Source organism: Solanum dulcamara, chromosome 5 (assembly GCF_947179165.1).
Source record: "Solanum dulcamara chromosome 5, daSolDulc1.2, whole genome shotgun sequence".
Lineage (NCBI taxonomy): Eukaryota > Viridiplantae > Streptophyta > Magnoliopsida > Solanales > Solanaceae > Solanum > Solanum dulcamara.
In genome coordinates this window covers 3,056,717-3,073,165 of record NC_077241.1, presented here as the reverse complement: position 1 = coordinate 3,073,165, position 16,449 = coordinate 3,056,717, and the positions used below count along the sequence as shown (strand labels likewise).

The 16,449-nt window shown below is 35.3% G+C and overlaps 2 protein-coding genes across 7 annotated transcripts; both read left to right on the top strand.

Moving 5' to 3' along the window:
- The first annotated feature begins 419 nt into the window (after window positions 1-419).
- Window positions 420-12,897, top strand: LOC129888785 (inactive poly [ADP-ribose] polymerase RCD1-like). Of its 6 annotated transcripts, none has more exons than XM_055963795.1 (9): window positions 420-773; window positions 3,550-3,683; window positions 5,866-5,985; window positions 6,906-8,174; window positions 9,059-9,300; window positions 10,155-10,222; window positions 10,625-10,786; window positions 10,928-11,023; window positions 12,406-12,897. In XM_055963795.1, exons 4-9 carry the CDS (start codon window positions 7,036-7,038, stop codon window positions 12,424-12,426), a joined length of 1,728 nt encoding a protein of 575 aa, XP_055819770.1. In that variant the 5' UTR covers window positions 420-773; window positions 3,550-3,683; window positions 5,866-5,985; window positions 6,906-7,035; the 3' UTR covers window positions 12,427-12,897. The 6 variants fall into 6 exon arrangements, with proteins under 6 accessions (XP_055819770.1, XP_055819767.1, XP_055819765.1 ...); XM_055963792.1 differs by having other exon boundaries at window positions 422-773; window positions 3,622-3,683; window positions 10,155-10,252; XM_055963790.1 differs by having other exon boundaries at window positions 422-773; window positions 10,155-10,252.
- A 784-nt stretch (window positions 12,898-13,681) lies between these two features.
- Window positions 13,682-15,088, top strand: LOC129889830 (pentatricopeptide repeat-containing protein At1g08070, chloroplastic-like). The gene has a single exon (XM_055965287.1). The coding sequence runs from the start codon at window positions 13,682-13,684 to the stop codon at window positions 15,086-15,088; it is 1,407 nt and encodes a 468-aa protein (XP_055821262.1).
- The last annotated feature ends 1,361 nt before the right edge of the window (window positions 15,089-16,449 follow it).

Genomic DNA, 16,449 nt, shown 5'->3' with positions numbered 1-16,449 from the left:
ATTGGTAATGAATTGTTTAATCACAAAAATTACAAAGTTGAGATTCTTTGCCACACAAATTATAAAGTTGAAATGAAGGCAATGTAACTTTATTCAATGGTGTATAGATTATGAATATAAAAGAGTGTTATTATAATATATTACTAATTAGTACATAATAATTAATACATCTTGTTAAATATTTTTAATATAAAAAAATAAAATATTTTATATTATCTATGCAATGCATGAATACATATATTAATATTATATAAAAATATAAGTCACTCTCAATATTGGAACGGTATCGTAAAATGGGATCGAGGGGGTAATAATTTGATGAATAAGCATCGGTCTTATCCTCTTGAAAACACATAAAAACATGGGTACCCACAATGAGTATTTTAGCAACACGCACACATCCAAATATCACCCGTTGAGTCGGTGGAAAGTAACCGCCAAACTTCGGGCTCGGGCCAATAATTTGGGCTTAAAGGCCCGATTCATTGCACTGTACCATAATCCCTACTTAATACCGACATTACCCTTCATTAATACGCAAAATAACAAGAATATTAAGTCGGTCCATTGGATAGCTTGGAGGGCATATTCGTCCACTCAATATCTTTGATCTCTGCGCATACAAGGAAGAGAAGACTTAGGGTTTGACAACCACCACCACCACTCGTCGCTTACTGGAGACGGAGGAGGGTAGAAAATCATCCGTCGATTTCTCTTTATCGACCCTTGTATCAATCGATCTTTGATCTGTGTAACAATTTCGGTTGTTTTTTGTAAGTAATCTAATGGTTATTTTCATATATATACGATTTATGTATAGAAATTATCATGTATAGTGTTTATTTATGTGTGTGTGTGTTAATTTTAATATATATGATGTTGTTTTTGTGTTTTGAGGGTTAAAAATATCATGTTTTATCGTGGTAAAGTTGAAAACTTTGTTATTTTGTTCATGTAACTTTAATTGTGTTATATATCATGTTTTATCGTAGTGAAGGTGAAAGCTATCCTTTTTTTCCTCATGTAGCTGTAATTGTGTTAGTGAACACTTGGAATTTGTAAGTAGTCTAATGGTTATTTTCATATATATACGATATATGTATAGAAATTATCATGTATAGTGTTTATTTATTTATGTGTGTGTGTGTGTTAATTTTAATATATATGATGTTGTTTTTGTGTTTTTGGTGGTAAAAATATCATGTTTTATCGCGGTAAAGGTGAAAGCTTTGTTATTTTAATCATGTAGCTTTAATTGTGTTATATATCATGTTTTATCGTGGTGATAAGGTGAAAGCTATCTTATTTTTTTAATGTATCTGTAATTGTGTTAGTGAACACTTGGAATTTGTAAGTAATCTAATGCCTATTTTCTTATATATGATACATGTATAGAAATTATCATGTATAGTGTTCATTTATGTGTGTGTGGATTTTAGTATATGTGATGTTGTTTTTGTTAGTAAAGATATCATGTTTTATCGCGTTTAAGGTGACAGCTCTCTTATGTTGTTCATGTAGCTTTAATTGTGTTACTGAACACTTGGAATTTGTAGAGAAATTAACTGATTTTGTTAGTAAATATTAAATGTATTATGTTTTGTTGTAGTTAATGTGAAAGCTATCATATTTTGTTCATGTAGCTGTAATTGTGTTAGTTAACACTTGGAATTAATGGAAAAACTGGTGATTGATACTGGAATTGGAAATATCTAACTGGCGTTGGAAATAAGAAAAAATTGATATACATGATGTTTTTTCTTTTTGGGGTAAATCTAGCATGTTGTATTGTTGTAAAGGTGAAAGCTTTGTTATTTTGTTCATGTTGCTTTAGTTGTGTTATTGAACACTTGGGAATTTGTAGAAAAAAATTGATTTTGTTGGTGAATACTAAACATATTTTGTTCTATTGTAGTTATAAGGTGAAAGCTATCTTATTTTGTTCATATAACTGTTATTGTGCACTTGGAATTTGTCGAAAAAACTGGTGATTGATGATTCACGTTCCTGAAATTGGAATATCTAATTGGCGTTGGAAATAAGAAAAATTTAATCTATTTAATTTTTTTGGTAAATATAGCATGTTGTATTGTGGTAAAGGTGAAAGCTTTGTTATTTTGTTCATATAGGTCTAATTGTGTTATTGAACACTTGGAATTTGTAGAAAAAAATTGATTTTGTTAGTGAATACTAAATAAATTACGTTTTGTTGTAGTTAAGGTGAAATCTATCTTATTTTGCTTATGTAGCTGTAATTGTGTTATTGAACACTTGGAATTTGTAGAAAATAACTGATTTTGTTAGTAAATACTAAATTATATTATGTTTTGTTGTTGTAAAGCTATCTTATTTTGTTCGTTTAAGCTGTAATTATGTTAATGAACACTTGGAATTTGTGGAAAAACTGGTGATTGATACTGAAAATGGAATATCTGACTGGTATTGGAAATAAGAAAATTTTGATATATATGATGTTCTTTTGGGTAAATCTAGCATGTTGTATTGTGGTAAAGGTGAAAGCTTTGTTATTTTGTTCATGTAGCTTTAATTGTGTTATTGAACACTTGGAATTTGTAGGAAAAAAATGGTTTTGTTAGTGAATACTAAAAATATATTATGTTTTGTTGTAGTTATAAGGTGAAAGCTGTCTTATTTTGTTCATGTAGCTGTAATTGTGTTAGTGAACACTTAGAATTTTGTAGAAAAAAACTGGTGAATGATACTGAAATTGGAATATCTAACTGTGTGGATTTTAATACATACACTGTTGTTTTTTGTTTGTAAATATATCATGTTTTATCATGGTGAAAGTGAAAAGCTTTGTTATTTTGTTCATGTAGCTTTAATTGTGGTTATTGAATACTTGGAATATCGCGAAATATTGGTGGTCTTCTCTATCTAATGAATGGGAATTCCTCTTTAAAATTGTCCACCCGTAACTATTTGTAGGAAAAAGACTAATTTTGTTAGTAAATACTAAATATATCACGTTTTATTGTAGTAAAGGGGAAAACTATCTTATTTTGTTCATGTAGCTGTAATTGTGTTATTGAACACTTGGAATTTGTCGAAAAAACTGGTGAATGGTGATTCACATTCCTGAAATTGGATATCTAACTGGCGTTGGAAATAAGAAAAAATTAGGGTATCTGTATTTTGTAAATTGCTGAATTTGTTTAGAAGTCTTGCGACTTATGAGCTTTTTTTGTACGTTATCTGGAAATAACATCTGCTTTACTTGTTGTGCGATGGAGTTCGATATCATTTGGTGCGTTAGTTCATTTAAGCTTTTATTGTTGATTAGGAGATCAATTGAGAGCTGCTCTTGTATACATTCTTGAGCATGTCATGGAGGTGTACTTGTGTTATTGAACACAAGAATTTGTCGAAAAAACTAGTGAATGAGGATTCATGTTTATATTCTCTCGCAACTGGCATTGATAAAGTATTCAGGGTACTTGCAAATTGCTGAATTTGTTAGATGTTTTGTAACTTGTGATTTTTTTGTATGTTATCTGGAATTAAAATCTGTTTTACTTATTCGTGCAGGGAGTTTTATGTCATTCAGTGAGTTTTATGTCATTGGTGGTGTTAAATCCTTTAGCTTTTATTGTTGATTAGGAAATCAATTGGGAGCTGCTCTTGGATGCATTTTTTTAGCTGTTGTGACTAGTTCATCACTGGTAATCTTATCTCACTTCCTCTTTATGTTTTTTTTTCCAACTTACTCATACATATACAAGATCAGATTATGGTCATTATGTCTTTTTCCCTGTCTACTTGATTTGTTTTCTTCACACTAAGGTTTAATTTTAGTATTTTACCACTAGTCTCTCGAATTGGATCAAAAAAAGATTGTAATTTTCTTGATGTGTTCTCATGGGAGTAGAGGCGTTGCTGTATTAATCTTGTCTTCAAAATGGTTGGAAGTTTTGGCGGGTAGTGTTTGTTTTTTCAGAATCTTTTGGTGTGTTGATTTTACATTTTGGGCTTTCATTAAGAGAATATTTGATATTTGATGTGCATACCTACTCGATCTTATTTACTGAAGTATGATTTCTTTTATCACATGCCAGACTCCACGTCAATGACATGTAGCATGGAGATGAGTCCAATCTGCGCTAAAACAAAAGTTGTTCATTTTCCCCATAGACTGAAATATTAGGAATTGTGCGTGTCAGAGATTTTTTAAAAATAAACGGTGTGTAGTGCATATCAGTGGAGATAGGGATGGGCATACAAGCAAAAAGACCGATTCGACCTAAATTTTCAGTTTTGTCCCCCCCCCCCCCCAAAATAAAATAAAATAAAATAAATTAAATCAGGCGTGGAAGTTTCCTTTCATCCGGCTCAAGTTGGTATATGTTTTTCCAGTTTTTACAGCCGGTTTAATAGTTAATTTTCTTTTTTAAATTTTGGTTCTTTGGTTCGGTTTCAATTTTTAACTGGAAAACCAAAGTTGTCTAAAAGAACTTTTGGGCCCCTTAATATCTTACCTAGTTGCACTTAGCTTTGCCTTCAAGCCCAAAACCGAATCTCATTTTGAAGAAGCCCGAACCCCCAAGTCCAAGTCAAACTATTGCTATTGCTGGTCACCTGCTCTATGCCATTACCATTCAGCCATCATTCTGACCCACAATCTTATGATGTTTCTCGATCTCTTCCCAGTTTCTAAGGTTATATCATATGTGTGTTTGATTTTTCTATTCTTTTCGTTTACTGTAGTGATAAAATGACCAACCATAGCACTGAATTTGAGTTTTATTTTAGAGAAATTGCAATTTATGCTGATGGATTATATTCAACTCTAAAATGATTCAAAAAGAATACTCAATGGTCAGTTCCACTTTCCACAAACCATGGCATTTCTCTGCGTCATGGGGTCAAGATTATTTGTAGATCGTTTAAATCGTCCATAAGCTGGTTTGATTTTCATATTAGTTGGCATTTTATCTTGTACTTGTTTTTGTATTTCAGTTTATTTTCAAACTTCAAACAGCTATCTTATCTGGTCATGAATTTGTAAGGAAAATAAGATTAAGCAATTTTTCACCTTATAGTTTCTTGGGGTTTTTATTGCCTCAAAATTCTTAGATTTCTTCATCAAGATTTCCCTAGAAACTGAAGTGAATGTATTTTGCATTTGCCTTGAAGTTACATGTCATTGCTATGCAACTTCTATTTAGAAAAAAAACTACTATCTATTACCTAAGCAATTATCTCTGCGACTTGGAGTAAATCTGTTTTGCAACAAAGTATTTTCTTGAACTATTTTTGTTGCTGGCTGAAAAAAGGCCAATCTGACCGGCCCAAAACTGAAACTGAACTGGTTAAAACCGAACCTATCAGTTCGGTTTGGGTCAACATCTATTGTAAAAAACCAAACAGTACTTCTACAAAACTGAACCGACCGACGCCCATCCTTGAGTGGTGAAATGTAGCAATTTTAGTTTTTTGAATTACTCTCATGGCTATTTCATATACAATACTTGTTTGTAATGATCACTCCTTTTCCTGTGTGCATCATATGTGTGTGTGTGTGTCGGTTGGTGCATATCATGTCTTATTGTTGGTAAATAATATCATGTTTTATCATGTTAAAGGTAAAAGCTCTTTCTTTTTTTCAATGATGAAATAGTAAGGATGAGAGATCTGTTGTTTTGTTCATGAAGTTGTAATTGTGTTATTTACTCATGGAATTTACCGAACAAAATAGTGAATGATGATTCACATTCTCCAAGTTGGTATGTTCACTCCAATCTGGCGTTGTAAAAAAGGGTAGTTCTAAATTGCTGATTTTGTAGGTGTTTTGTATCAACTTCTGTACATTATCTGGAATTAATCTCTGTTTTACCTATCGTGCAGTGATGTTTATATTGTTAAGGGCGTTAGTTCCTTTAGCTTTTATCGCTGCTTAAGAGATCAATTGAGAATTGTTGTTGGATGCATTTTTTGGCGTGGTATGATATGAAAAGTTCATCACTGGTAATTATGCCAACTTCCTTTCATGTTTTTAGTTTTTAACTTATTATGCAACTTATAGCTTGCAATAATTCATATGCTGTTTTTTGGTTGGTAATATGTTATATGTAGTTTCCAGATATCCTTGTTTGAATTTCAGAAGGCTAATTTGTCCACATCCAATTTGACTAGAAAATTTGTCATGTTAGTATTTGAAAAAACTAGATATATTTAGATGGAGGGACTATGTTTCATTTTGCTATGAATTATGATGGATGCAGTCGTATGTACTATCTAATGCTTAATGTTTTCCCATGGGTGCTTATGATTTTTCTTTAGTTTGTGCAATATGCAAGTTCTTCACAAAGAAAGAACTGCCAGCATTTTCTTGTGTTTGTGAAGCTATCATGTTTCAGTACGTGGCATCTTTGGTGCATCTTGTCTGATTGTTGTCCAAGGAAGCAAACACTTCTTGTATGCTAAAAGCTTTAGGATAGACACTTGCCTGTGATATTTTCCCTTTGGGGGACTTGTCCATAATTAGACCTTTAGCCTGAAATCAGAACGCTAGATCTTTCTGTTAAAGAAAACAAGATGAATCGAGTCCTACTGAATCCAGATTGACATTCTTAAGCTGTCTTAAGCTTGAATGTCTGTTGATATAGCATTATGCATTTTCATCTTAATTCTTACAAACCCTAAATGTCGTGTTATGTATACTAATTTCTCTTGTTCCTCACTGAAGTTTTTGGTCTTTGTAATTTTTGGTGGTTCTTCACTAGAGTAGTTTCATCTCATACATGTAATCATTTATCATCAGCTTGTCAGCTTTTATATGGTTGACTGGCAGCTTGATATGTCTTGTCTCCTAGTGGATTGTATGTGATGATTGAACTTGTGGTATTCTGGATTGTTCAAACTCTTTTCTGTATTTATTTTGTCAGGTTTATAGACTTTTATCAATGGCATGGGCGTGGTCTCTCTGAGGCGAAACCAAGGCTGACTTGTATATAACTGTTATCTTTGAACCTTTGGCTTTCAACCAGCGGATAGGGATTGATCCTGTAGGTAGAAATGGAAACAAAATCCGGAAAGGTATTGGATAGAAGCCGAAACATTGTTGTTGACTTGAAGAGAAAGCGGGAAGCTCGATGCGAGACCCATCTCTCTGGGGCTACCCACATGATATTGCCAGTTCGAGCCTTGCTGAATTCATCAATCCGCCCGCTTGGAAAGCGGACGAAGCTGAATGGATCAAGAAGCAGGTGTGGTGGCTACGAATTTTACCAAAAAAAAACTCTACGTAGATATTATCTTAATTTCAGGCGAAGTGGGCTTCCGCAACGTTTGATGTACTATCAAAACAGTCGATGGACTGATTTCCCTGAGAACATCGTGTCGATGTCTAAGCAAGATCTCTGGATAAAGAAATCCGCGATGGAGGTAGTGTTCAATGGTAATAACTGTGTGCTTGATTTCTTCCATATGATGCTGTTGGACCTGAAGTCGGGCGTGCAGCAACCAATTGCATGGATTGATGAAGCAGGCAAGTGCTTTTTCCCGGAAGTATTTTCTTATTGTGATGAACTGCATGAGTGTTGTCACTGTGAAGACAACGACTGCGTAGAGGTAGATTCTGAGACAGAGGGATCCAATGATCTGGAGATGCAGCTGGAGATTGAAGTTAATGGGGCAGATATATCAAGTTCGAAAGAATTTAGTGGAGAGTCCTATGCTAATGTTGAGCAAGTGAACTTTTGTCACGAACCTGCAGAAAAAAATCGCATTGCAAAAGTTGGTGATAATCATGTCAGAATATCAGATACGAAAGCCAAGGTCGACTCTCCGGAAAATTATCAAATGGTGCAAAATGCTGTTGGCAGGTATGACTCTAAGTGGGAACATACGGACCCTGATGCTGTGGGTAAGATGTTCCTCAAGGGTATTAGTTCTCCTGCAAGTGCAAATATAATTGAATTGCAGCGCATTTCAAGTACTTTCATGGAAGTTCGAAAGGAACTCTTTCAAAAGCAGGTGGAAATTACGAGCAAGCATCGTGGGGATGCCTTTCTTAGTTATGCTTGGCTTCCTTCTTCTAAAGGAATGATTATGAGTATTATGAAGTATGGGCTTGCTAATTATTATCCATCCAGAACCAACTCCAGTTATGGCATTGGTGTTCATCTTTTCCCTGCTAACTGTACTGACACCAGGTAGTGTTGTTTCCACCTTTTGATTTTCTGTCAACTGAATTTTTGTGCTACAAGGACAAAGTTGCAAGAGGACATTACAGGTGCATTTCAGAAATAAGGTTTTTTGGTTGGTAGAACATATAATGTTAAGGCAGCTATGTTTGTCTAAAAATAGTTGGTTAGTGTCAATATTCAAACCTCGAGGTGGGCGTTGTCTGAAACTTCCCTATAGTTTTACTGGTAAAACAGGCTGAATGCTTGTTGTGTTGTATTCCTCTGCCTACATGCTATGCTGATACTGATCCGGAAAAGTATGACCAGCTTGAAGCTTATTGATTTCATTTTTGGTTTAGTCAATTATAATTTCCCCCAGTGTTTATCATCAAAAGTAATAGAGGAATATCAATCAAGTTTTTCAGTTACTGGTTTCTGTTTTTTTTCTTTTCATATGGTACAATACCGGCTCAATTACTAGACTAGATTGGTTTTGGGCCAGTCAGCGTTAATGCTCAACTACTTTACTCTATCCATTTAATTGATTCCTTTGGTGCTGTCAAATGTACATACCTGGCTTGTTAAAGATGCAAATAGTGACCTGTGTTATGTGCTAATATAACTGTGTTTAAGTAGTTTCATAGGGCTTTAGAGGTACACAGTCGATATTCCATGCTAGCATTGTGTCATTGTTTTGTGTTGACAATCCACCTGTTATAGTTGTCTTGGTGATGTTTGATAAGATGTCCTTTGATTCTTAAAGGAGTTTATTTTATTTGGTTGCTTGGCCTTGTTGCTTTGAATTTTAGGCCTTCTGTGGCCGACCTGCGCCATTGTCACATTTTCTTTTGTTGATTTGTTTGTTCTCATTATGAAGTTTATTTATGTTGCTGCTGTCATTTTCTGTACAGTGCAAAGTATTCTGATGTTGACGAAAATGGTGTACAATACATGATATTGTGCCGTGTAATAATGGGAAACATGGAACTGGTTTGTCCTGGATCAAAGCAATTCCATCCCAGTAGTGAGGATTTCGATAATGGTGTTGATAGCCTTGAAAATCCGAAGTGTTATGTAGTCTGGACTATGAATATGAGTACGCATATATTTCCAGAATACGTCGTCAGTTTCAAGTTCTCTCCTGATTCTGAAGGTGACTATTTAAGTCCTTTTTTTATGGTTACTGTTTGCGCAAGGCAACAGAAAGTTGTTCCCCTTGGTTAACTTGAGTTAGATGCTTATGAACCCGACTTAAATAGTAGAACAATTTAAAGGCTGCCAATGGAAGGAGGTATTTTTCATTTTTGCAGAAAAGGAAGCAAAAGATGATCCCAACTTTATTTGAATATTCGAACCCCCTTCCAACTTTTAAATCATCAAGTCCATTCCCATTTCATAAAATTAGTGGATATTGGCTATAAACAATAAATATAATTATGCTAATTGTTTATTTGTTGTTTATCAATGTTATTATTTTGTGTCATGTTAATCCTGTTTAGACACTTACTAGGATTAACCTTACTAGCGCGCGCTTGTTCTTTCATGTTGTACTGAATTTTGTGTCGATTGATTCTTAATGTGTTAATATCTACATGTTGGGTAATGGATGATTGGAAATTGGGGTGATGGAGCTTAATCCAAATGTTTCTAAAATTTTGGGAAGGACTACAAGTTTGATTAATATTAGAAGACAATTTGACTTTTGAGAGTTTGAAGACAATCATTTCTATGGCCACATATCATGTTATTGAGTTATGGGATCTTCTATTTTCAGGGTCCTGACCCAACTTAGACCTGCCTACATGTTGGGATGCATATCCAGTTTCTTCTTCCTTATTTGTCCTATCATCCTTAACTGTGTTTTTCATCTTCTTCTGCGTGGCGTACAGATAAATCATGGGTCCCTCTCTTTTGCATTTTAAATTTGAAGAACACTTGATAGATATTGTCTGGGTCTTGCAACATAAGGTAGCAGTTGAATTGTATTTACCATGTTTATCTTTACAGGATATCTCGTTGGAAACAAGAGCCCAAATGGCTCTGCTGTCACTAGTTGTCAGGGCCCTGTGGATCAGGTACCGGCAGATACACTTCCTACTGTCTTGGTGAGTCTATTGACATCTATAGTTGTGTCGACTTGGGGCTATTTTGTTTTTTGGTGTTCATTGAAAAAAAGATGGGAGATTGGAGGATTTTTTATGGATATGATACAAGTGTGAAATTGTTTGGCAGATGAGGCAGTAGAACTATGATTTTTAGTGTGAGGTTTTGGGGCATATCCCTTTTTTGTGTTTTTCCCCCTTCAAATTTTGGACTCAGCCTCATCCAGCGAGCCTGATTTTTGAACAAAATCGTGGGTGGTGTCGTGCTAGTATGATGATTCTGCTTCTTCAGCAACACTCTCATTTTAGTGCTCCTCTTTTCATTATTTTGATGGAGAACCTTTCAGCTAACGATTACCCTATGTTCCTCTATAGGGAAGTGATTGCTATCAGAATTCACTAGGGCTGGCCTCAAAAAAGGCTGCAAGGACTCCAAAGTCCCCTTGGATGCCATTCCCGATGTTGTTTGCCGCAATTTCGAGGAAAGTGTGTCAAGAGGATATGAACCTTGTTTGTAGCAATTATGAGTTATTCAAGGTATACATAATTGCATTGCATCTGTTGAAGGCCATGTTTTTTAGAAAAAAGTTATAGTTGCTGGATAGCCTGAATTGTTACTTTAGTTTGGCATTTTTCCTCTCTTTGGTTCATGACTTTTGTGTATTCTGGCATTGGCAGGGAAAGAAGATAAACAGGGATGAATTTGTCAAAAAGTTGAGGTTGATCGTAGGGGATACTTTGTTAAGGTCCACTATAACTAGTCTTCAGGGCAAGGTATGCTCTTTGCCTTTTTCTAAAAAACAGGTGCTACTGAGCTAGCTTGTCAATGCTTCATTCATTATATCCATAACACCCCTCCCCCACCCCCCGTCTAAGAATTTTTCTCTATGTTTTTTTCTGATTGATGAGTTACATTTTGGTCAGAGATGGGCTTCAACAAAATCTTTGATAAAATGTTCTTTGGGTCCAAACTAGTTGCAATTTCTAGGTCGCACATTTCGTCTTCCAAGTTGCGTTGTTAAGTGTTCTACATTTGTTGAGGGAAGCCGGTGTTTTTGTCTGCGTACTGAACAATCCTTAATTATGAGCTAGCTCTTGGGTTGGGTTACACTTGAGGTCCATTTTCTTTGCGTGGTATCAGAGGCGGATTGATCCCTCTTCTTGGTTTCACAAATGTTAGGCATCCATGATATATTGTTTCACAGCAATGTCTAATATCGGTTGATGTTGAGGATTTTAGTCCAAGTCTTAACCAGCTTCCACAAAATCCTAGGTTTGCTGTGGGCTTTATTATTGCCTTTCGTTTTTAATAACTAAAAAAATTTATTAATGGAAAGGAAATCCCCGTATACAAGTAGTATAGCCATATATTAGAGCAACCTGGATGAAAATATGGATCTTTCAAGGGCTACCAATCATCTTATCAAACAAGCGCCTCATGGGTACATCCAAAAAAAAAACTAGAGATGGAGGCTACTGCTCACATGTACAAAATCATTGTCTCTCTTCAGACGCTCTTATATTACTCTCCCTCCAAACGACCTACATAATCGATGGTGGAACTATATCCCATGCCTTGTGTCTTGATCCTTTCTTTTGAAAGGTCAGCTATACATCGCCTCCTTGACTGTTCTCAGCATGACCCAATGATGTGTAGTACTTGAGAACTATAAGCTGTCTGTTTTGAAACTTAAAATGCTAGTAGTCTTGTGTTGTGTTACTTTTGTCATTTTATTGTCTTGCTACCTTTCCTAATAAGGGCCTGAGAACTAAAACGAGGGGAAGTCAAACGTGGGCAATATTTATAGGATAGACGGAGTAATAATTTATTGGTGAATTTGTTCTTTCAAAATGTGTACTATTGGTTCTGGCTTGGTAAAAGGCTGTTGGAGACAAATGGTGAGGATTGTAGCTGAACATTCTGTTATTGTATATTCTACTGTAATCACTATTTAAGATTCAGGACACTGAAGAAAATATCTATGAATAAACCCTTTATGCCTTGGTATACGATGAAATGCCTACAAGTCGAAGGAGTTGCACATTTCATGTTTATGCAATTATGCATGTTATTGTCTCAATTGATTAGAATTACTTGGGGAGCCTACACCGGGTATGTTGTGTTAAGTTTTTTCTTTTGGTGCTCTCTTTGGCAGGTACCACCTAAATCAATGTAATTTGTCACTGTAAAGCGAGAACAGGAGAGTGTCTGCCTGGAGTGACGGTGTCGGTTCTATTTTGTTGCTTCTATGAACAGCTGTTTTTACTTGGCTATAGAAAGTTTATAGTGGACGTATCTATTGCTTTTTCCTAGAATGTGTGATACAAGGTAGTTTGCTACTTTTGGTGGAATGTGACAAGGGTTTAGTACTTTTTCTGGACTTATGGATTTGGTCGCTGAAGTGAGTGCTTACAGAGTTGCGCTTTCCAGGTTACAGTATCTTATATATCTAGCAATTAGCTCTTGTGCACATGGTTTGTTATACATAGTTCATTCTGAATTTGCTTGCTACTATAAAAACAGTCCTGATAATGTATTGAGAATTGCGGGTATGTGCAATCTTAAGTACACATTTGTGTTTCTGATGCCATTTGTTTTGTACGTGGTTGTGGATGTATTCCTGTTTAAAGCTCCTTTTGCGGTAATTCATCATTGTCCTTTGTTTTTGCGGATGAACTTGGTTTGTTAAGAATGATATGCTTGAGTAGGGGTGTATTGAATTTGGTCGGGGTATTGACCTGACACAATATTATTTGGGCTTAAATCAAAATCAATAGTCTTAACAATGAGGCTCAAGTATGGGATCAACGACTAAAAAAAATTTTTGGTCTTGAAATCTTAAATATCTTCAATTACTTGGGAAATCTTCTTAGACTCTATTTTCTTACTCTTTAAATTCAACATTTCATATGTGATAAAGATCTTGGGAGTGGAAAAATTGTTGTTTGGAGCGCCACCCGAATGGACCCCTACAGTACTTCGAATTAAGTGGGGTTTAAGTGGGGTTTTTGCGGGCTTCGGAAATTTCCGAATGGGAAATTATAACCAAAAAAAGAAAATACATTTTGAAGTATTGAATATTTAGTGGGAGATTATATAAGCGGGAAATTGAGTTGTCTTTGTTCATGTTCATGAATTTTCTGCAATTTAGCCCCCAAAAGTTATCTTTCAAACAATTGAAACAGCTTCACGCACAAATCTTCACTAATGGAGTTCCCCGACACAGTAATCTATCTTCATTATGGAATTCAATGATTCGTGTTTCTTTACAACATGAAAATTTCAAGAAATTTTTGGATTTGTACAAAGGGTTGATGAGGAGTTGTAACTTCTTCTTCCCAAACAGATTCACCATTTCTTTGATTTTGCGTTCTTGTGCAAATCCAAACGGAACCCATTTAGGGAAATCCTTTCATTCCCAGATTGTGAAAATGGGTTTTGAATTTGATGTAGTTCTGTTAACTGGGTTGCTTGATTTTTATGCAAAAGTTGGGGATTTATGGTCTGCACGGAAAGTGTTTGTGGAAATGCCCGAGAGAGATATTATTGCTACTAATGCTATGATTTCAGCTTTTAGTAGACATGGTTGTGTTAAGGAGGCAAAGAAGCTGTTTGAAAATATGTCTCTGAGGAATTCAGCTTCTTGGAATTCGTTAATTTCGTGTTACTGCAAATCAAGTGAAGTTGACAATGCTCGATTAATCTTTGATCGAAATCCAATGAAAGATGTGGTCTCATGGAATGCAATGATCGATGGATATTGTAAGTCGGAGCAAATGGTCAAGGCGGAAGAATTGTTTGTCGAGATGGGGTTCATGAAAGATGTTGTGACTTGGAATACGATGATTGCAGGATATGTTCAATGTGGTGAATTCGTTAGAGCGATAAATTTGTTTCAACGTATGGTAAGGGAAGAAGTAAAACCAACTGAGGTGACAATGGTAAGCTTGCTTTCTGCTTGTGCTCATTTAGGAGCTTTAGACATGGGTGAATGGATTCATAGTTATATTAGAACGAAGAAAATCAAGATCGATTATGTCCTGGGTAACGTGCTTATAGATATGTACTTCAAATGTGGGGATGTTGTAGGTGCTACACAAGTCTTCCATGGCCTGTATGATAGAAACATCTTTTGCTGGAATTCCGTCATCATTGGGCTAGGAATGCACGGGTATGGGAAGGAAGCTGTAGACGCTTTCATTGCGATGGAAGGAGAGGGGATAAAACCAGACGGTGTGACTTTCGTTGGGCTTCTATGTTCGTGTAGCCATTCTGGATTAGTCTCCGTTGGGAGAAGTTACTTTTCACAGATGAAGAGCGTTTATGGTATTGAGCCCGGAATTGAACATTATGGATGCATGATCGACCTTTTAGGTCGATCAGGATGCCTTCAAGAAGCACTAGAACTTATAAAGAACATGCCAATGAAGCCCAATGCAGTTGTCTGGGGTGGTCTGCTCCAAGCGTGTCACAAGCATAAGGATGCAAAACTATGGGAAGAGGTGACGGAGAATCTTCTGAGTTTGGATCCACACGATGGAGGAAACTACGTCTTCTTATCCAACCTCTACGCATCTTTAAACCGATGGAGCGAAGTTGATCAATGCAGAAAGTTAATGATCAAGAGGGGTGTACACAAAACACCCGGATGCAGTTCAATCGAGGTGGAAAACATTATATACGAATTTGTAGCTGGAGATACTTCACATCCTCAAATTAACGTGTTCCTGGATAAGATCGCGAAGGAACTACAGGCTCATGGATATGAACCAGATACAACTTCGGTATTACATGATGTTGAGGATGAAGAGAAGGAGAGTGTCGTTCGATACCACTGAGAGAATGGCTGTTACTTTTGGACTTATGTCAATGCAATCCGGATGGACAATTCGGATTGTGAAGAATATCAGGACATGTGATGATTTTCATACAGTCATGAAGTTCATGTCAAATGTTTATAACAGGGAAATAGTAATGAGGGATAGGAGCCGGTTTCATCATTTTAGGAATGGATATTGTTCTTGTAATGACTACTGGTGACACACGTGAACTATCATTTTTTTGCGAGTTTACACCCCAACTATTAGTTGTACCATTTTCCAATGTGAATTAGCATCATGAATGTATTAGAACACGCCTCAATTAGTGTGGGTTAGAGTCACTTGGGTTAGAGAATGGACTGGTGATCTGTTTATATGGACTCGACCAATCTTCACTTCTGAGCTAGCGTTTGGATTTGAGTTAGGTTCAGGTATTGAAAAAGAACATATATTATGCCTCCAATGCCAAAAGAAGATCTTCTCGAACCCAAAGAACCTAATGAGAATCGAACAAAAGATCTTCTAGAACAAATGACAATGGAACCTACAACAATTTTTCTTATTGACAAAAGGCAAAATCTGAGTGACATCATGTTAGTGCTCACCTGGGTCAAGAGTCGGGAGTTGGGTCTCGAGATGGTGTTGGAAGTTGGGAGTCGATTTCCGGGTTGGAGTCGGGTCCCAAGTCATTTCTTCCATCACAAAAAAAAACTCCTAGCATAGATTCACATGAATAACAAATACTAACATTATAACTCTATTTGTTTGTTTGTTGTTGTTGTTAGTTACCATAGGACTCATTAGGAATTTAGGATATCTTGGGCTATCAACACGGTTCAATGGAATATGTGCCCTAAAGCCAAATCTTTAAAAAGAGGCCTAAATATATTTCAGTCATTTTATTTTATATATTTTAATTCGACTAAGCATAAAGTTTTAGATATATCAAAAACATTTAATATAATCGTCTTTAATTAAAAAATTATATCATATAAAGAATATTCTTTGAATCTTGTGACCTTGAACATATCATGTTATTCTTATAAGAATGTGTGATTAAGGCTAAAATGAAAAGTAGCAGTAGAACTTTCCGTGAATATAGAAATATGCAAATTATAGACAACTAAAATAAAATAGAGGAAGTATTTGATAAGACATATATATTTTTGCATAATGTGAGATTCCGACAAGAAGCATAAAAAAAATTAAATAGAAATTGTATGGACAGTATTTGGTTGAATTTTAAAAATATATATTTAAAATTGAAATTATATAAGTATATACATATAGTAAAATTATGTTTGAATATGAAATTTATTTTAAAAAATATTTTTATTTTGTGCGTAAATTTATATTTGTACTGATCTTAATATATATAT

What these genes read in the sequence shown, in the direction of transcription:
- LOC129888785 (XM_055963794.1), top strand. Translation starts at nt 7,036, where the DNA reads ATGGAAACAAAATCCGGAAAGGTATTGGATAGAAGCCGAAACATTGTT. An exon ending in GTTCTCTCCTGATTCTGAAG is followed by an intron (nt 9,301 to 10,154) that starts GTGACTATTTAA and finishes TTATCTTTACAG; the next exon opens with GATATCTCGTTGGAAACAAG. An exon ending in TAACTAGTCTTCAGGGCAAG is followed by an intron (nt 11,024 to 12,405) that starts GTATGCTCTTTG and finishes TCTCTTTGGCAG; the next exon opens with GTACCACCTAAATCAATGTA.
- LOC129889830 (XM_055965287.1), top strand. Translation starts at nt 13,682, where the DNA reads ATGGGTTTTGAATTTGATGTAGTTCTGTTAACTGGGTTGCTTGATTTT.